Genomic DNA, 12,291 nt, shown 5'->3' with positions numbered 1-12,291 from the left:
TTCAGCAGGAAATAAGGAGGCCAAAGTACAACTAAACAGTCACTAAAACAGAAAACATTTTAGGTGGGAAATAGATCCTGTAGTGACATAATATTGATCTGTATTTAATCAACACTACCTAGTTTGACGATGTGATTGGAGTTTGTGAGCCCTCTGGTTTAAGCTGGACAAACTCACTGAGAATGACCTGTCAGTCACACAGCAGTCCCGCCCTAATGCATACCTGTTTTATCTTCTAGTTTACTCTAAATGGGACCATCATTTATTGAATTAATATAATGCTGTGTTGAAAAAGACTCAAATATAAACCAGAAATTCATTAGGAAACTGTTTATTTTGGTCATAAATCAAGTGAGAAGTAGGCTCATTTTTTTAAAATAAACTTATAGATGATATATTTTTGCAGCCAGTAGAGTCGCCCCCTGCTGGCCATTAGATAGAATGCTAATTCAAGGTACTTCTGCACTTTCCACTGTTGTTGTAAGTGTTAACTTTGGTAAGAGCTGGCCCAATTCTCTAAATCCTATGGAAAGGTGCTTCATTGCTTCCTTTCTTATCTCAGTTAGCACTGAGTACACTGGACCAACGTTTAATGAAAGGATAGATAGAAGAGGCCATCCCACAATTCCTTGCAGCAGCAACATTTAAAGGGAAACACCATTCAGCCATTCAAGAAAAAAACGTGAAAATCCAAGCCATCATGGGAACATTGAGGTTTCACCATGATAGACTTATGAATTCACCTTCACATCTTTCCTTGACCTCATGACATTTTTCATCAAAGTCAAGGTACAGCGTTTAGGAAAAGATGTAGGATGTATTTTTTTTGGATTATTCAACTGCAGCCAATGACCTTCTAACAACCCCGCTGAAGTCCTGAAATGAGACATGTTTTTGTGCTTAACTTCGCTGAACAAAATGAAAAAAATGTCATTTTTCAGACTTCAAGGACTCTGCACTAAAATGGGTATTGGAAAAAAAAATCATTGTTAAATAAAAACAGGCTTTTGAAATATAAAAAAAGAATCTGCTGGAAAAAAGTAAAAATGAGCTGAAGCAGGATACAATTTCACAAAAATGAGCTGAGGTTTAAAATATGTATTGGATTATTTCACAATTTCATGCCTTATTCATTTAAAACTAAACACTTTGGGTCTCCACCGCCATGACTGAGCATCAACTTACAGACAAAACTGAAACACACACACACACACACACACACACACACACACACACACACACACACACACACACACATTATTCAGCCTCCAGTGTCTCATCTTGTTTGTGGCTGTGTGAAGAGGATTTCCTCCTCTGTGCTGAAGCTGACACATCAACCTGAGTTACAGCTTCTTATGTAACAGAACGTCGTGGATTTACGCCTTCACGACTCCTCTGTCAGAGACTGTGTGTGTGTTTGTGTGTGTGTGTGTGTGTGTGTGTGTGATGCAGTAAATGTGAGGTAGCGTGGGTGTCATGGTGGTTTTAACAGAGGTCAGCCGGCTTTTCAACTGTTTATTGAACACAGAGAGCCTCGAACACTCAATTAAGGCCAAAAGTATCTGACTTGAATTGTTGATGGGTCAGTGGGTGGAGTCAGTAGGTGGAGTCAGTGGGTGGAGTCAGTGGGTGGAGGAGTGATGAGTGATGTGATGGCAGCTTCACTTTGTGCTCCTGTAGAAGCCAAATGAACCCCAAGAATGCACACAGCACAGGACCTCAGTAACTATAAAAATTAATATTTACTTTGACAGTTATTTTCTCATATCTACAGCTGGTTGCCTTAAAGAGACACTCGCTCCATTCTGGTTTCCTGAACTTTACCTGAGAACAGATTCATATCCGTCAAACCAACTCTTCTAGCTCCTGTTTCCAATGATAAGATTTTATTCTGATAAAAAGAGAAAGCTTTAATAGAGAAGTAGTCATATTTAAGTCTCAAGGTGCTTCAAAAATAAATGTAAACAGTCTGTGCTGATTGTGTTAAAGGACAGACCTATTTAAAGGTTCCCTGTGGAGTTTTAGACCTTTAATAACTATATAGAGCTGAAAAACAGCTCATGGAGTGTTGTGCCAGTCTGTATTAAAGGTAAGTTAAGCTGCCAGCAGAGGTGGAATCAGAGTCTAATTGACGTCTGTGAAAAATGGTGGAACCAGCAGGACAGAATGCTGATTCTGAAACGCCGACATGCTGTCTAAAATCACACACTGGGGCTGTGTAGAAAAGCAAAGCCGTCATAACGACAAACCCTCTTTACTGCAGCAGTGTTCAAAAAGGGCTGGAGCAGGGCTGGGACACTACACTTACCTCCTCCTTTCATGATATTTGGGTGCCAGTTCCATATGTCTTGCTATTCTTAAGTAAAATATTAATATTGCAATTTATTGGGATTTTTCTTAGCTTTTTTTAAACACAAGAACATGTGAAAAAGTTCAATCACAAACTTCTAGAGACTAACACCCCTACATATTAATGGGGTGGAGCAGAGTGCAGTGCATCTCTTGCGCGAGGGCGCACTATTCCACTGATCAACAGGTGGCGGTAACACACCAATTATGCTGCAGTATGTCAGCAAAGGCAGAGGGTGAGAAAAACTCCACAGGGCCCCTTTAAAATGCTTAAGGTAAAGGAGAAGTTCACACAAATTACAAAAAAAAAATTGCACAAATCTCTGACATAGATCTTTTTTGACCCAGCACTTACAATTGCATTATTAAAAAAAATAGCAATAACAGCAAAAATGTTTGTGGAATAGATTTCTAATGATATTTCCATCATTCATGCAGTCTTGGAGTTCATTTGTAGTTCCATCACTACTGTTGCCATTTTGAATATATATTATATATATATAATATATATCATATCATAAACAAAATACCATTGAGCACCTTATCAAAGTGGCAGTCTCAGTATCATGACACTAAAAACCTGCTCGGATGAAATCCAACCTATCCACATGGCTGAATAACACCAGATAAAAGTGAAAGAGAAAGTATTTTTCTTTGTGATTTGGGTGAAATCAGTCTTAAATCCACCTTTTTATTGCATTGTGCATTATCACCTGGTTCATCTAACATTTTGGTGCTGTGACTGTACTGTCAGTGAGTTCAGATAACTGAAGTAGAAACAGAGTAGACAGGAAAGTGGTGCTTCAGAAAAGCAAATTACAGCTGCTGCGAACGTGCAGACTGACGCTCTCAGTGTAGACGTGTTGGGTGGCTCCTGCAGCTCTGCTCCTGGTCGGGTGATTAATGTGTTTTAGTGCCTCCACGGCTGCATCCTCCACCCTCGCACACCTCTCTTCTTCTCTTCTTCCTCTTTCTCATCCGCTTTCATCCATCCATCCGCTGCTTTAAGTACTGCAGTGCTCTGCAGAGCAGTCCCAGACCTGTGTGTTTGTGTGCGTCTGAAAAGCAGCTGGGGCCACAAACACACACACACACACACACACACACACACACACACACAGGCTGTCCTTATGGGAGATTTATTAATAACCATCACCTAGGTGTCCTTATCATTGAGCTTTAAGTCATGTAGAGGGAATGATGACTGAGGTTTCAGGCCTGTACAGGCAAGAAAGTAAAATTTTAAATGTGTTTTTAATTATGAATCAAGCAAATCTCCTCATCTGTGTTACACAAATCTGATTTGTACTAAAAGAGTCAAAGGGAAATGAACTCTGATGCCTTAAACGAGGGTTTGGGGGAGGGTGAAGCTGGTTGAAACAGCATGTTGGCGAGTCAGGGGAAGAGGAGGAGGAGGAGATATTGACTTGTTAAATGCTGCATGAGAGAGGCAGCGTTGTGTTCCTGATAGGACGTCCTCCTTCTTCCTCCCCACTGCAAGGAGTCATTTGGGAGCATTAGCAAACTGTCCTGACACACAGAGAGAGAGAAAGATGTGTTTCATTTCACCTCAAGGCTAGCACACACACACACACACACACACACACACACACACACAGATACATACACACAGTAAGTGTAAAATTAGCAACAAGAGTGAAAGAGGACGGCTGACAGTGACATCCGCTCAGCATAATCAGACCACTTCTTGGTGGTAATGTTGTAAAAGTAACATCTGACCGCTGCATGTTATTTTAAATATGAACCAGAAGAAGAAGACGGGTCAAATTCTGAAGCCTCGATTTGCCTGCAGGGCTACGAGAGTTTCATGTTTTACATTTTATGTCTACATTTCACAACATAGAGACCAAAATTAATTTCTTCCAAAAGATATTCTAGTAACACTTTATATCAAGATGTCTGTAAAAAACATTAGTTAGTATAAAGCCCTTATAAGATGTTTATTAACATTGTGTTAATAAGACTATATGTGTTTATAATAGCACAATAAACATGTTTCTTGTTAGATTATAAGACACATATAAACACTTAAAAAAAAACTTGTTTACAGTTTATAGACTGCTTGAGAATGTTAAGTACTTATAAATGTGTTATAATTTAACAAGAAACTTTAATATACTCTTATAACACTTATAAAGTCTTATTAACACTTTAATGTTAATAAGCATCTTATTATCTATGAACCAATGCTTATTACACACACCTTAAAATAAAGTGTTATAGATTTATGTTCTAGATTTTCTTTTATACATGTTTTTGCACAATGCAAGTTTGTTGCCAATACCATTTTGAGGCCTTCATGAGACGCTGAGGTCGATTTTCTGTCGTTTAGTTTCTCATTTAATTGGTTTAAATTCTGTTTACTCATGAACGACTCAGCTGCTGAGCGACAAGCACATTAAGATGGAAACAGTACTTGAAGACGAGCTTGATCCACTTTTGCTTTTAGTGGAAAATGTGGTCTGTAGCACCAAAACCTGATTTAATGACTGTTAACAGAGGACATACTGCACATCCAACACTACGGTTCCCCTTTTTTGGCTCATGGGTCCTTAAAATAAAGCAGCCACAGATTTGTCCTGCTGAGGTTGTTCCACCTGAAACATTTTGGGGGCCTTAACATGTGAAAAGATCCCGTAAAGATGAAAAACATTTGGAATTCAAAGTGCTACTGATCCAGACCACCTTCATATTCACTCGCTTTTTTTTTCTATGCAAAGTCAGACTTGCTGTGAGGGATGCGGTGGTCCTTTTACTGTTAGATGTGCCTTGATTGTGCTGCCTCCTGCTGGTGTGAACACAGTGGTGCGTTCACGAGCTGCTGGCTGAATCTGAAAATCAACTCATTTGTCTTTTTTTCCTCCATCATCTTTTGAAACAAACAAATGGACAAACTGTAGTAAGAAGAAAGCATCTGTCTTTATATTCGGTTTGTCTCCAGAGTGTAATGTGACACAGTGCTCTTTTGTGAACATTTAGACTTCTAGAAACTGTTAATGACGCCGTGGTGCCACCTTGCATTTCTTTCCATCACGGTGAAGAAACTGGAGCTTCAGCATGAATCCAGTTTCTGTCTGTGATTGAAAACCTAAACAAGTTCAATCAGACTGATGAAGGACCTGATGGACATTCTTCTGTCTGCAGGCTGAAGACAGATGAAAGAAACTTTGTCTCACTGTTTAATTACGTCTTTACCTGCTGCTTCTTTACTGTTGTCGTCTTGTGTGTTTAAATGTTTATTATGGTGAAGGGAAAACTGTTATTTTTTTTCTTGCACACTGAAGATTGAATGATTGAGTCTTTATTCACAGAGATATCTATTTTTCCATTAGACAAATGTCTGTAATTTTTTCTATTATCAAAAATCAAACATTCTGCTGGAGTGTTTTGGATTGAAAAATAAATATGATGACAAAGAACCTGTCTGGTGACGTGTTGCTTTGTGATTTCTGGCTCCAAACACAAGAGCAGTTATAATCATGCTCACTGAATTCAAAGGTATTGTTTTTCACTGTGGGGAGGAGGTTCTCTTCTGTCATGTTGCAAGAGCAAAGTCAAAATATTTGAATATTTTCAAGTACAGAAAGGTAGTTGTGTGCAAAATTCCTGTCTTATTTAGGCCAGGAACAGGATGACAGATTCAGTGGACTGAGAGAAGACAATAAACTTCCTGAAGCTTTAGTCAAGAATTAATTTTCCTTCACAGAATCTATTATCCTGTATGTGGCCTAAATAGCAGAGACGAGATGCACACAGTTACCTTCTGTATAAACTCAAAGAAAAAATTATCAAGCATAATCATGTTTGGCTCATTAAACCGTGACAGACATGAATGAATTCACCCTCCCACCCAGCAGGACCTCCATCACCTCCACCCACCAACCCCTCTGAGAATCCTGCTGCTTTACTTTAAAGGGTAATTCTGGCATTTTCAAAACTCAGCTTCTGCCTCAATCAGATCGTGTGTTTGCGTTGTTGTGTGACTTAAACGTGTTAGTTTGGATCTGAACTAACTGCTTAAAACACCCAAGTCACATAATAACAAACTAAATGATCAAGAGATACTAAAAATAACAACCTGAGCCTGTCAGTGACAAAACAAGCACTTTTAGTGGGCATATTTTCGTTGCAGTCATTGACTTACTGGACCAAATCCTGGACCTTTTGTCCCCATTAGTCATTTAGATCAGTCATTCCCAAAGGCTGGGTCGTGACCCACAAGTGGGTCACAGCGGACATTTTATTTGGGTCACCAAATAAATAAAAGACAGGAAGAAACTCTGGAAATTTAAGATTTATATCAACAGTACATGTTTTATAAAGCATTTAAAAAGTTTTTATTGTATAAGTAATGAAAAAATGAGTCTGTTGAGTGCTCTTATTTTATCTCATTTACGAAATGTCCTATATTGCTTTCCTGATTAAAATTAAATCAATTAAAATAAAAAGTAGATGGCCTGTTAAATCAGTCCAAATGCATTTAAATGTGTACAGTACATGTTTTCAATAACAAATGTCAGGATAATATAAGATGATGTGGAAATCATCAGCAGTAAAAATGGTCAGGAACGCTGAATTACACACAAATTAAGTGGGCTGCAACAGTTTGTCATTATTAAAGTTTGGGAAACACTGACACATGTTAAAAAAAAGGGCCTAGGTTTAAAAAATACCAGAAATCTACTATTTATAATGGTATACTAGAATCAGAACTCTCATGTGCTGCTGTTGATTCAAAAGTGAACCTGAGCTTCAGTATTTTGTTGACGCTGTCCAACCCGTCACAGCAGAAACAGACTCTCTTCTATAAAACACTGCAGCATGTTAAAACATTACAGGAAACCACAGCAGGTCATCTGTAATGCAGCTTAGATTTTCTTAAAGCACAACTGTTCTGCAGTCTAACAGTGAAACAAGTTATTCTGATGAAGTGTTAATGTGGTGTTATACTGCACTGTATGTACTGTACCACTGCATCATGACAGAAAACAAGTAAATGTCAGATCAGACTCTTTGGGCGGATACTTAATATTAAATGATATTATATAAAAGTGTACTAACAATGACCAGAGGTCATCTATGAGCTTAATGTCAGACATAGTTTGTTTTCTATCAGGCTCCATCTTTAAATGACTGATAACAAAAGACTCACGTTAAAGGATCAGACTGCTGGGATTCTGTATTTAACAAATCTCATGAAAAGACCAAAACCAACACCATTTATTGTTAGTTTACTTCCCTCACCTGTTTAAGACTAATTGTTTAGGGTAACACTTTATTTTATTTTACAAAACCTGTCACCATCTTTTTGAATGTTCAAGTTAAGTTAAAGAAGTTAATTACATCTTTTTTAAAATGCAAAAATGGTATTATTTTAAATGCCTTTATAGCAAATAATCATGGTCTTCAATATGTCATAGCAGGAGGCCTGGTGTGCTGCAGTGGCTGCAGAATTAAGAGCATAAAAGCCCCCAAAATATCCTAAATAAAATACCATAGCAGGCTTAATTATCAAACTAAAAGAAACACTTTATAGACGACACTATACTGTCATATGTGGTTGGTTTTGACAGTGGCTGTCATGAGAGCATTATGAATGTTTTTCTTAATGTCAACTACAGACATACATTTTGAGCTTTTCATAAAAATTTTATTACTGTCAAATTATTTTACAACAGTGTCATGAATGGTTCCCTGTTCCTCAACTACAGTGGTAAAATTTGGACTTCCTGTCATGTTACTGTCACACACACTCCTTCAGATAAAGTGTTACCATCTTTAACAAAAGCTCACAAATATGTAGCTTCAGCTTTAAATAAAAGACTCAGTAGTTTCCTGAAAACAGCTGCTAGATTTTGGCCAATGTTACTCAAACAGGAGGAAGCAGTGCATTTGTTGGGGACTATTTTCAGCAGCGGATTAATATACAGTTGGCGCTTTAATGCATATTACAGCAGCAGGCCCATGCATGTGGGACAGACTTGAAATAAAGTCCAGTGTGTTCATCATGACGAAGAAACATGTCAACCAGTACAACAGTGTGGCTCAGTAATATGTCTTTAAAGGGACAGTTCAGCCCAAATAAAAAAACAAACAAACATATTTTTCCCCTGGCCTGTAGTGCTCTTTATCCAACTTTTCATTAGAGAGAAAGTTGCTCACACATGAAATTGCTCATAAAAGGTGTGTGGATTATCTTGAGCAGTGGTGCCCAACCCTGGTCCTCAGGGTCCACTGTCCTGCATGTTTTAGATGTTTCCCTGCTCCAACACACCTGATTCAAATGATCAGGTTGTTATCAGGCTTCTGCAGAGGCTTGATGACGAGCTGATCATGTGAATCACCACTGATCTTGACTAACTGGGTCATGATTTCTGGAAAGAGACAGTGCTGTTCAATTTTTCAAAATGGATTTTATTTTTTTTTTTTGGAGGTCCATTATACTGGAGAGAAGGCAGACATCTCTATGGCTGATAGCTCAAAAACTCTTAACTCACACTAAAACTATGTAGATGGATAAATAACACCACAGGCCTGAGGAAGGATATGCATTTTTGATTTTGGGGATTTCATACAACAATGGAACTACTTGTTAAATCATTGTTGGTTTTGGCCTTTTCATTTGATTTAGTTACTAAAAACAGAAAAACACCAGACTGATCCTTTAACATCCTCCTGAGGAAAAGCTGCTAACGGGGATCCAAATAAACAAAGGCCACAATGTAACTATGGTACTGCTTGCAAAGTTTAATACATCACTATACAGTTGTCTTAACGCAACAAAAGTAAACCATTAAAAAATGAAATCAGAGGTACAATAACACACTCAGCATTTTGTACATATATGCCCCAAGCATCCACGTGACTTGTTAGAACTCAGGTTTGTGTTAAATATATATACTGTGTATTTATATATTTCAATATAGTCATGACGTCTGTACAGAGGGAATCAGGCTACAAATCATAACTTTATTAGTTCTTTTTTTAATATATCAATAACAGGCCACTGTGGAAATGTAGACATCGTACAGTCAAGTCTTGTGTGTAGCCCATTCAAAAGGCTTAAAGCAACATGTTACATGCTTTGGCTGTAAAACAAACTTCTCGCAGTAATAATAATAATAATAATAATAATAATAATGGTTTAAATCTGAATAATATACACACATACACAGAAAATTGTACATAGCATCGTGTGCTTGATATCCTGCCAGATTTTTTTTGCTTCCAGATCTAGCGAGATAGCTTCACATTTTCTGTTTCTGCGACCGCTGACAAAAGAGGAAGGTGGAGCGATAATGTCACCTCTCAACTCTCGGTGAGAATTTTCCCAAAAAAAACTCTGCAACCAAGGCCAGTACTTCTTAGACCGACCATTTCAAACGCCTCCAAGAGTCGAGGAGGTGACATTTTACAAACAGCAGCATGTGGAGGAAAAAAAAAAAAAGAGAAAAGAGAGACAAGAAAGCAAACGTGGCTACATGCTACAGCTACAGCAGCCAGTGAAGAAGACGACACATCCTCGTCCGTAGCGGTAAAGGCAGCGAAATAACAATGAAGAAGTAAAAACCAGGAAGAGGACAAAATGTCATGGGTGCCTGATTGCCACATCTGGAACAGGAATGCCAGTTTTTTTTAAGAGTCATGGGGGGAAAAATGGAAGACAAAGCAAAGCAAAATACCCTCATTCAGGACCTCGATTTTTTAATTAAGTCTCTTTAAAACGCAGCAACTCTTGGCTCATGGTTTTTATCCTCTCCCATCACTCAGTTTCACAATGGCACAGTGTGCTCTCTCATTCAGAAACACTCTTCAGCATCAAGCTTCTTTTATTCAAGTAAAATACCAGACAGCCAAGGCTCTCTTTGTTTATTTCACAGGCTGTAGCAAAGCACTGACCTGTGTTATAATCATAATAATCATTATTATTACAATGAGATTCATAATATTGAGACAAAAAGAAAGATGTTGGAGGTGAGATGTAAACAAAGACTGCTCTGATTTCCCCAGGAAGCACGATTGGACCCAAACGGTGAGTTTGACTTTCATTCACAGTTACAATCTGCAGCAAAGCAAAGAGTTTCGTGGTAATTTGGTAAATAAAACCTTTATTTCTTGTCATCCAGATTGAATGTAGGGCCGTGTGGAGGAAAAAAAAAAGAGGATGATTTGTGTAATTTTCTCTCGTCGGTGGGGTCAGCAGTCGCCTTCGTGGGACAAAAGACGCTCGGGTCGGCATGAAAACATGGAATGAACAGAAAATAATAAGAAGCTAAGGAATCATAATATCAACAAACCTTCAGCATCACACTTACTGTAATATTCTGATGGTATTAAACTCTGCACGTGCAATTTTGGAGAGAAATCAGAATACAGCGCTGGCCTGAACCGATAAAGGGGGAAACTGATCAGAGATCTGCACTATATTAAAGGAGGAGAACACTGGAACAGGGTGTTAGTGGTTTTTAGAGTGTGTGTGTGTGTGTGTGTGTGTGTGTGTGTGTGTCCTGGCCTGTGTGGGTTAATGTCTAAAGCGTGACACAAGCAGCTCTGTACACAATGAGTCTGAGATCATTAAGAACAATTCAAGTAAGGCAACATGTTGACATGAGATGACGGAATGGATGCTGTATGTTTTTTTTATTTATTTATTTATATTTAAATTGTGTCATTTGCAGTGATGTGACTTCACCTCCGTCATGGAAAAAGTGGAGCACTGTGGGTAAAGCTCCACTCTGAAACCTACAGTTCAGCCTCTGTGAGTAAAACGACCTCGAACGCGTCAAAACACCAAAGCACGAGTTTGATTTTGGTGGTGGAAAAACTCCGATAAATTCTACAGAAAGTGAATGAACTTTTGTGTGTGGAGGCGGCGGCTGTGTTGAGCTGCGACACCTTCACATACAGCCACCTGACCTTCGTCCCGCCGCGCGGCTCCAGCAGTCTGACCTCCGGAGGTGATTCGTATGTAAACTTTGTCACTCGATGTTCGCTGCGTGGTTCAGTGCGAGTGATTGGCGAAGGAAAGTACCAGCACGTGTAGTGGAAGAAGTGGCAAAGCTGTCGTGGTTGGCAGTTTTACTGACATTCAGTATGTGAATATTTGTGTGTTTGTGGACAGAATTTGGCAGAAAGCGTACAACCAGTGATTTCTAGTTCAAAAGAATCCTCCTGGTCGGCGTGTTTACGCGGCGTCGCCCCTCCCAGACCAGATTGTCCGTTCGTTAGTTGTAGTGCAGGATGGTACAGCGATTATATCAGTAGTGCTACAGTTAGCCGCAGGAGAGCTGGGCTTTGCAGTTTTTCCAGCCATCTTTGACCTCGTCCTAAAATGCAGCGACGATCTCGAGTCTGCTTTACGTTTTTCAGGCTGATTGAGACGGCAGAGTGGTTATCCAGCTGATCCCCATGGATGAGGAGGGTGGAAGAGGGTTCATGGCACCGATTTTTCATTTCATTCAGTCCTTTCTGCATCCGTGTCCTGCTGAGGTCGAAAGAGGAACTTTGACCGCTCCGTGTGTTTACCTGCGTCCATGACCGGATGAGATGGGGGAAGCTCCCGTTGGGTTTGTGTAACTGCACCTTTCTTTACTCATCACACTCATCTGCAGAGACACTGAGGGAGAACAGAAACATTATGAAGTCGCATCCAAAACCAGAACCTGCTCACTCTCCTGATCAAAGGTGACGTTCTCCTGCAGGCGCGGTTTGATTGAGGGGGATTATGGGGGAAAAAAGGCAGAACAATGTGGAGTTTGGGGCAGCAGGAGCAGTACAGACTAAGACATGGAGGTAAAGGACAAACTGTGGGCAGTGCTGGGGGCACAGTGCAGCTCTGGACAAGGGTACAGCAGATTGAAAATCGTCCCCCCAGACAACATGAATGATCCTCCTCTGCAGCTCGAGGCAGATGAGAAGGTA

General features: G+C 39.4%; 1 protein-coding gene across 1 annotated transcript in view; it reads right to left on the bottom strand.

Annotated features, from left to right (window-relative positions):
• Positions 1 to 9,096: 9,096 nt before the first annotated feature.
• ube2o (ubiquitin-conjugating enzyme E2O) overlaps positions 9,097 to 12,291 on the bottom strand; it is a 77,743-nt gene continuing 74,548 nt past the window's right edge. The window contains exon 23 of the mRNA XM_084716223.1: positions 9,097 to 11,986. Within this exon, the coding sequence (XP_084572349.1) occupies positions 11,959 to 11,986 (28 nt within the window). The 3' untranslated portion in view covers positions 9,097 to 11,958. The remainder of the gene's footprint in view (positions 11,987 to 12,291) is intronic.

This window comes from Lutjanus erythropterus, chromosome 3, assembly GCF_056507025.1.
Source record: "Lutjanus erythropterus isolate fLutEry1 chromosome 3, fLutEry1.hap2, whole genome shotgun sequence".
Lineage (NCBI taxonomy): Eukaryota > Metazoa > Chordata > Actinopteri > Lutjaniformes > Lutjanidae > Lutjanus > Lutjanus erythropterus.
Note: the sequence above shows the minus strand (reverse complement) of the source record. Positions and strands in the feature narration are given on the sequence as shown.